Raw genomic sequence first — 9,478 nt, forward strand, 5'->3', positions numbered from 1 at the left:
AATTGTTTGTTTAAGTGCATATGGGACTACGTTTAATATTGCTGGTACATTGTGTACCTTGCTGTGTAATTGTAGTAAACAGATGCGCTGGCGTTAGTGTCCACAAATGAATCCCCACTTAACCAGAACACCTCTTCATCCTTTGAATACATCACAGCTTTACAATCAATCACCTTTGGTGAGCCTAGAAAAAACAGAGTTCACACAAGACTTAAAGGTGATCATTTAAAAAGTGCTTGTATGTGGATCAATGCTACAAGATTAAAACTCACCCAGATCAACGTAAAAAACTTCACTCATGCGTGGTGAAGTGATACGTGAAAATATGTTTGATTTAACTGTGCAAAAAAAAATGAGAACACACTTTACATGTTTTTGTTCTGAAAATATGAACTTCCATGAAGATAAACATATCCAAGAGGTGTTTTACTTACTGTTAGATTCAACATCAAGCACCACTGTAAAGGTCATGTTATATGTTTGATCATGATACAGGTAAGGTCTGGTACAGGTATAGACACCATGGTCATTCTCCTTCACCCTCGAGAAGTAACCTGTAGTTTTTAGCGATGACTCCCCCTCCTACAAGATGGAAAGTTTGATTTTAATCACACAGTGAATCAATACCAGTTTTCAATTAAAAACAAACAAACAAACAACTGTGATGTGATGTCATACTAATTTCACTAATTTCACAACCAAATCTCATTCACAAAAATCTGCTGTTGTGTTTAAATACCTTGTGCCATATGATGTCCTTGCTGGTAATATTCGGTGTACCTTTAGCAGGTACATTTGCATCAGGGCAAATCAATTCGCAGGCCTCTTGTGCCGCACATGTCCAAGGGTACGTGGTCTCTTCTTGCACTGTGGTGTATACCATCAGGCTGAACCAGTACTGTCTGCTGGCATTCCTGTCACGTCAGAAAAGTTTAACATAAAGGCATTAAGGATCAGTCTCCAAAATATTATGATTATGATTATGAATTAATCAATTATTCTTCTCATCAACATGTAGAAGTTTCAAAATTACATGTGAGAAACTCAACAACAATTATTTCCAGATTTCCAGAAAATTCCCAATGTAAACAGTTTCCTGTTCTCCAAATTCAAGCCAAAGAAGCTGCCTTTGAAGAAACCTCTGAAACTATTTGATCTCAAAAAGCAGACTTTAATGTCGTCAGGCTTATTGACTTATTGGCTAATTTTCTGTACATAATAAAAACTTCATATAATCAGTACACACCCACAAGGGGCGGCAGTAGCTCAGTCCATAGGGACTTGGCTTGGGAACCGGAGGGTGGCCGGTTCAAGTCCAATTTCCCCGTTGAGGGATTAATAAAGTATTTCTTCTTCAAATTCACCTGTCACATCCATGTACTCGCTGACAGACAACGAGTCAGGATCATTGTAGGACTAACTAACCTTACCCCAGAGAGCATGAGTAATTCCCCTGATGGTTTACAGAAGCAGTGAGAATCACAAGACTCCTCCCATGAATAAGCATGCCCATCTGCATCCGCTCCGCTGATGACATCTTAGTCAGATCCATCTCCTGGGTGGTGTAACTGGTCCAGATTGGTTTGGCATCAACACAGTTAGACCCTTTACAAGGGCACTCCAGTGCCACCAAGTCACCTGCCTTGACATATATCTCTTTGGGGGACACACCTGTGATTGAATGTCACAAATGTTAGTCAAACATATCATTATTGCTGTGCATCACACAGACACGTTGCTGGTTAAAACCAGTAGCAGTGAAACACCGGCATTCTGTCCTCTGTTCCACAAAGTGAGACTATTAGGCTGCCTGTCAATCAACATATCATATCATATTGCTCTTTGCATGTTGTTATAGAGACTCATCACAGTTTGGTTGTGTCCCATTGAGAGAAGTGCACACATTAGGTTAATGATGTGGTTTGATTTGAGTTATACTTGCAACCACAGTTTTCAGTTTGTATGTTACAAGTGCCAGTCATAAAGTACTTTTAGTTTCTGCAAAAGGTTTCTGACAGGAATTTTTGTTGATAACTTGTGGTTTGTGGTTAAGAGTCATACCATTCATTATGAGAAGACTTTAAAGCTGAACTTTAAAGTTGGAGACCCCCCTGGTCATGTCAGGTTCAGGGGAGGAACTGTATAAATGTGTTACATTTCTTTCACTTATTGTCAGAATCTGAACCACCTCGGGTGAGTGAGGATCTCGGACCTTTTACCTTAAATACTAGTTTGGTATTCTCTTGTAATGACATTCTTGCATATAACAGTTGCATGCTCATATGGTCTTTTTAACCTCATTCATTTATTTATTAGTAACTTTGTTCATGTGTTTGTCTCCCACTGGAATTTCCACAACAGCTACATTTTAAATGAAATCTACATGTTCAAATGGTCATTTTCTATTTTAAAAAGACTAGGAAAGAAAATGAAGCAAAAGCCTGGGACTGAAGGGAAAACGCTGACATCAACAATATTAAACTGAAACAGCCATTAACCATTGGTGTTAGGTCTTGTGGTTTCAGTATAAAGTCACATGGGTCAAGTTTGTTTAGTCAGCACTGGCCAGTGCATTAAAGCAAATAGAAAGAGATGTATCGATGTATTTAATGTATTTATATCAGTAGGATATGCATGTGTAAGATCTTTGATAATTACATCTGCATGCCATGTCAGTGCTGATGTAATTTTTGCAACAATAAAGTGACTTTAATTCATCAACAATCCAATATTATAGCATCACTTTTAAATGGGTCAATTAATTCAAGATGTTAAATGCAGATATTGCTTTCTGGTGACAACGTATTTCTGTACTGTGGTATCACTTTTATTTAAGAAGAAATTGTTAATAATGCATTTTATTATTAGGTTTATTCATTTTTTTGATTATTAATTGTTTTGTGTACAGATTTTGATTAAATATGTTGTTTTTCTTCAGATTTTGGTTTCTTATTCTTCTTCCTCTTTTTTTTCTTGCTTTGTCTCTGAAGAAGCGCGTCGCTATTTTATTTATCTAATCTAATCTAATTAAATATAACGCTGATTTCTCACCCTTTAACGCCACTTAGGAGCATTGTCTTACCTTGTAACGATGCAGGGAGGAAAAACAGACCGAGCAGAAGTATTTTCAACATCGTCTTCAGCTGCAGAAGTTGCGCACAAACGTTCAGAACGTGCTCAATTATCTCCAGACGCACTTCTGCTGACAGTTTGTCAAACCCTGTCAAACCACAGAGATATTGAGAAATGAAACTTAAGGAAGGACGTCACTGCAATGTTAACACCCCCGGTATCTCCTACTATTAGGATTATGTTTATTAGTAGTAGTCGTAGTATTACATTCCTATTTAAAGAGTGTTATCTTTCCTCTTCATGATAAATGACAAAAAACGAAACTTGAACTCCTCTAAACTTCCTTTGTAGTTGTTTAGTGACAATCAGAAACTCCGCTCAGGTACAGCCTACAAAAACGGTTTCAACTAACCATCGGAAACAACATGACATTTATTTCTTGTAATAGGGGTTTCACCTGGCAGAACTGGGGAAGTTGGACATACAAGAGTTCACAAGTTCACAATGATCCAACAACCCATCTAAGTGGGTCTAGTCCAGTCTCTGGGTTTTTAAGCTGACCTGACCACTGAGCTGCAGGTGAACTGAGCTATGGATGCAGTGGTGGAAGAAGTACTGTTATTTATTTATTTTTACTCTAGTAAAAGTAGCAATACCACAATGAAATAAATATTACAAGCATTCAAAATCATACTTAAAGAAGTATAGTAAAAAAAATAAATAAAGTATTTATTATGCAACCATTCATTAGTATATTTGCTATATATGTGTATATATATACATATATCTACACATATCTACACACACACACACACACACACACACACATATGTATATATAAGCAGTGTTTTAATGTGATCAACCTAGAGTTAGTTTTAACAATTATCTATCAGGTAGTTTAATGTATAACAGTTGATAAGATAGATGTACGCATCACTCTGCAACACACCTATCAATGTACAGCTAGACCTGCATGCTTACCACATTATTATTTTTTTTTTTTTCTCATAGATTCACTGTTTAAAAGAGTCAAAAAGCACTGGACCCTATGCTTTCCATAATGCAACTGATAGCATCATTAATGGCACTATGGGTTATTTTCAGGGACTTGACTAAGACTCTCCAGCAGACATGAAGATGTTTTCACAGACTGAGTGGTAACGTGACCTTTGTGTGTGAAATCAATGGAGTTTCCCCCTTGGAAAAATAAAATGGTAACGTGTTCATATTTCCACTCGATATCAACAGTATCTATTGATTTACTGTCAAGACAAGTCAAGATAAATGCCTTTTATAAATAGCAGGTTATATCAGCTGACAGACACACCAGTGGCAGCAGCATTAAAGTGGCTGTGATTGCAAAATGTACACTACCAGCTCAGACACTTAAACACAAGCTGGTAAAGAACGTAGACCCATAAAGAGTCTGTAGAGACCAAAAAAAGGCTAAAAGAGAGTTAATACTGACTTACATTCACCAAAAGGACATAAACATGACTAAGAAAAGCAGTCTGCAACCATTAACAACTTGAAAAGTGATGATACGTCAATGTCGCCACCAAGTGGTCAAACCTTTTATCGCAAGTTTAAAGTAATAATTCTTAATATTTTCATTAAAGTCTGAATTTTTCACCAAAAGCCAGTCCATGAATTTATATTCAAATTTTTATTGTTCACTCCCATACAGTCATGTCAGCTGTATTAAGACACTGCTATCCCAAACCAAACATTCCCTATTGTTTCTGTTTAAAGTGTCAAACTGGTGACACTGAGCGTGGCTTGTATTCTGAAGAAGTCCACGAAATGCAGTGTATTTGTCTTCTTGTTCATCTTGTTTCATCTTTCATTTTCTGCATTTGGTCATCAGCAGATTCAGTTTTACTTTTTGAAAACAGGTTAAACAGTTTAAACAGCTCCTTAAGCAACAGACGGTTACTCCAACCATGTAAGGACAGCAGCTGTCAGACTCTTTGTGCAGGATAATATCAGATTTCAGTTGCAATTATTATTGACTTACTTTTTTTGGGCTCCCTGACAAGAGATACACCAGTTTATCTTCCAATAACAAAGTAGCTGCCTCCAGAATCCTGGGAATTGTAGTAAACTTCGCCAAATCTACCAGGATTCACAACAATGACTGGTCAAGAAAAGGATGTTTAAATATGTTCAGTTTTTACTAACCCGTGTCTCCTGTGATAGAGGAGATTTAGATTTTGCTGTAATATTGATCAGTGTATGTGTTTCTCAGGACATCTATTCTTTGTAGTTGCATTTATAGACTCCTCCACTAGGTGACAGAAGAACATCAGAAGCTCACATATGAACTGCTCTCCTCAGGTCACCTGCTTATTAGGTTGTAAAAGTTAATGAGCAAACAATGGGCTATTTATTCAGCAAACGTGGAGCAACTATGTCTCTCTAGCCACCTGATGAAGCCAAATATTCAGCAAGTCTTGAGAAACATCAGTGTCTTGAGCTAAAAAATTGTTCTTCTTTCTTCTCTTTCTTTAAATTTACCAAATGTAGAGAGACAAAAACACGAACCATTAATTCCACATTGATGTATAAAAAATGTATATTAAAATAGGCTTGAAAGTACTGATACACCAGAAATCATACACTTGTCTGAGGTGGACATTTAACATGTCCCTGTAGATAAAGCACAGATGTAAATATTACAACTAATGATTGACTGAATTCCATTTATCTTTCTGGTTTTACAACACAACCCTCTATGTTTTGTTTTTTCAGTGACAAGTTAAAATGTCGAAAAAGTCTTATTTGCTTAATGCTGTGTGTGTTCAACCAATCAAGAGCTTAAAAATGTAATAAATAAAGGTACTGAAGTAATAAGTCATGAAGGGATGGAAAAAAAGCTTCAAATGATTATGAACATTGATATCTTGATTCTTCATTTTGCTAAATATTTCAACAGTTACCATCCTCGATAGCTGTCTGAGGTAAACGTGTTATTTTCGGTGCATGTTGCAGGGCAGGTAGGTGATAGCGTAGCTGCTTCCAGAAGGAGGAGGAGAGTGGCCTGGAACTTTCGCCTTTCCAGGTGACACAGTCTCCAGCCTTGCCAAGAAGCTGTAAGGCCTCTGGTAATGAATCAGAGCTTGACACATCTGTTGCCTCAGTTTTGATGAAAACCAAGCGAGTCTGCTGCTCCACAAGAGCTTCATGGATGGCACTCAGCAGACCAGATTCTGGACCAGGATCTGAAGAGGTGGGAACCAAAACCAACGTCCGGCTTTGCTCTATACAGTCTAACACTGCCTCTGCTACAGCTGCAAACAACCAGAGTTCAGATTAGACATTACTGCATTAAGATCTTTAAGTAGATTTCCTTCAAAGTAGATCTTAAATACGTACATTCAGGGTGATAAAGACAGAGACTGTAACCAAATGTCTCTTCCAGAACACTCTCCAGGTGGTTTCTGTCATCTTCATTCAGCCCTGCATCTGTGTCGCTCTTGTAAGACATCAAAAAGGCATCGTAGCTCTTTCCATCTGAACGAACGAACAACAAACAAAAACAGCTAAGTCGCTCCCGTCAAATGATGTACACAGAGACATAGCTGGCTGCATTAACCATGCAATTCTGGTAACATTTACATATAACACATTCAAAACAAATAGCCCACCTGAAATACTGCTGCAGCAAGCAAGAGTGTCTCTCAGAAAAAGAGTGATGTCCATTTTTAACTTCACATAAATAAGTGCTGTTACAACAATCACCGCCACGATAATCACAATGCCGAGAGCCAGGTAGTGAGGGGAAGGTGAAGCTGTAGGAGCATAAAGAACAAATAACTGTCATGTAACTTTCATAACTTAACTTAAGTTTCCTAAACTCATTCCTAACTTAAACGTGCAGTCGTGCTTAACATGTGTAGGTCCCAGTATCATCAAATCAATGGGTTCAACTTAATGGTAACCAGTAAACTGAATACAACACTGCTGGAACAACTATATACAGCACAACAATAGCAAAGCCAAAGCTCCATCCATCCATCCATCCATCCATCCATCCCTACCTACCTTTTCGTGCCAAGGTGATGGTGACAAAGCTGGAAGGTTGGCTGTCACTTTTCCGTTTACAGGTGTAGTTTTTTTGATAGATCCTCCTCTGACACTTTTTTGAAGACCAGAGATGCTGTCATTTCTTTATTCCTTCAGTATCATATTCACTGGAAAGGAAAGGAAAGGAAAGGAAAAGGAAAAGGAAAGAAAAGAAAAGGAAGCATCAGAGGAGCAAACTGTCAGCTATAATTGTGTGAGTGCTTACCTGGCTAATGTAACATTTGTACTTTCAGACTTAGTCATATCAGCTTGGTACATTCACGTGAAGTGTTTATACCTGTGTAATTGTAGTAAACGGATACGCTGTGTTAGTGTCCACAATGAATCCCCACTTAACCATAACACCCTCTTCATAGTTTGAATAATCACAGCTTTACAATCAATCACCTTTGGTGAGCCTAGAAAAAACAGAGTTCACACAAGACTTAAAGGTGACATTTAAAAAGTGCTTGTAGGTGGATCAATGCTACAAATAAACACTCCCCAAATCAAACGTAAAAAAATTCACTCATGCGTGGTGAAGTGATACGCGCAAGATATGTTAACTGTGCAAAAAAATGAAGAACACACTTTACGTGTTTTGTTCGGAAATATGAACTTCCATGAAAGATAAACATATCCAAGAGATGGTTTTACTTACGTTAGATTCAACATCAAGCCCACTGTAAGGTTGTGTTATATAGACTTTAAAGCTGAACTTTAAATTGGAGACCCCCCTGGTCATGTCAGGTTCAGGGGAGGAACGTGTATAATGTGTTACATTTCTTTCCTTATATGTCAGAATCCTACCAACCTCGGGTGAGTGAGGATCTCGGACCTTTACCTAAATACTTGCAGTTTGGTATTCTTCTTGTAATGAACGTTCTGCATATAAAAGTTGCATGCTTCATAGGTCTTTTTAACCTCATTCATTATTTATTAGTAACTTTGTTTCATGTGTTTGTCTCCCTGGAATTTCCACAACGCACATTTTAAATGAAATCTACATGTTCAAATGGTCCATTTTTCTATTTTAAAAAGACTAGGAAAGAAATGAAAGCAAAGCCTGGGACGAAGGGAAAACGCTGACATCAACAATATTAAACTGAAACAGCCATTAACCATTGGTGTTAGGTCTTGTGGTTTCAGTAAAAGTCACATGGACTCAAGTTTTTGCTTAGTCAGCACTGGTCAGTGCATTACAAGCAAATAGAAAGAGATGTGGTCGATGTATGTAATGTATGTTATATCAGTAGGATATGTCAGGTTAAGATCTTTGATAATTACACATCCATGCCATGTCAGTGCTGATGTAATTTTGGACAACAATAAAGTGCTTATATTAATTCATCAACAATCCAATTATAGCATCATATATTTAAGCATCACTTTTAAATGGGTCCCTTATTCAGATGTTAAATGCAGATATTGCTTTCCTGGTACAACGTATTTCTGTACTGTGGTATCACTTTATTTAAGAAGAACTTGTTAATAATGCATTTTTATTGTTATATTATCATTTTTTTTGATTATTAATTGTTTTGTGTACAAGATTTTTGATTAAATAGTTGTTTTTCTTCAGATTTTGGTTTTCTTTTTCTTCTTCCTCTTTTTTTTTCTTGCTTTGTCTCTGAAGAAGCGCGCTTCGCTATTTTATTTATCGTAATCTAATCTAATTAAATATAACGCTGATTCTCACACCCTTTAAACGACGCCACTTAAGAGCATTGTCCTTACGCTTGTAACGATGCAGGGAGGAAAAACAGACAGGGCAGAAGTATTTTTTCACATTTTCAACAATCGTCTTCAGCTGCAGAAGTTCGCACAAAACGTCAGAACGTGCTCAATTATCTCCAGAAGACGCACTTCTGCTGACAGTTTGTCAACCACCCTGTCAAACCACAATGCGTATGAGAGTGAAACTTAAGGAGGACGGACGGTCACTGCAATGTTAACATAACACCCCGTATCTCCTATATTAGGCAGTGGCGATTCTGATCGCATTGCTCATTGGCCACCCGATCTATAGGTAGTTGTCAAGTTCGTCACACGAGAAACAAGAGCAATGCTGTCAATCAATGATGACAGCCGATCACTGATTAGAGCCAGATTTACATTTTGAAGTAGTCAAATAAAATGGTCATACTGGAGGCTGTGAGACAGCTGATCTCTGTTCAGCGTACGTTTGGCCAAGGGCCAGACAGGTCAAGGTGCCGATGAGACGCCCAACGTTACTTGCTGCAGCTGCTGAACACAGGTCCGTGAAAGGAGCTTCAAACTAACTGGATAAAACCGTGAAATATCCGTCGGAGGTATGTAATATGTAATGTTTGTTTATAAT

At 37.7% G+C, this 9,478-nt stretch overlaps 1 protein-coding gene across 3 annotated transcripts in view; it reads right to left on the reverse strand.

The window, feature by feature from the left end:
• Window positions 1-9,478, reverse strand: part of LOC104918267 (interleukin-1 receptor accessory protein) — a 51,243-nt gene that overhangs the window by 2,748 nt on the left and 39,017 nt on the right. The window contains exons 1-6 of one of the 3 annotated variants that reach the window (XM_027281604.1): window positions 3,083-3,406; window positions 1,431-1,671; window positions 740-914; window positions 435-582; window positions 273-338; window positions 58-184 (exon numbers count right to left, since the gene is read on the reverse strand). In XM_027281604.1, the coding sequence (XP_027137405.1) occupies window positions 58-184; window positions 273-338; window positions 435-582; window positions 740-914; window positions 1,431-1,671; window positions 3,083-3,134 (809 nt within the window). In that variant the 5' untranslated portion in view covers window positions 3,135-3,406. Of the gene's footprint in view, window positions 1-57; window positions 185-272; window positions 339-434; window positions 583-739; window positions 915-1,430; window positions 1,672-3,082; window positions 3,407-9,478 lie in introns of those variants that run through there. The other 2 variants (XM_027281602.1, XM_027281603.1) reach the window with 2 other exon arrangements.

Source organism: Larimichthys crocea, chromosome VIII (assembly GCF_000972845.2).
Source record: "Larimichthys crocea isolate SSNF chromosome VIII, L_crocea_2.0, whole genome shotgun sequence".
In the NCBI taxonomy this organism is placed as follows: Eukaryota; Metazoa; Chordata; class Actinopteri; family Sciaenidae; genus Larimichthys; species Larimichthys crocea.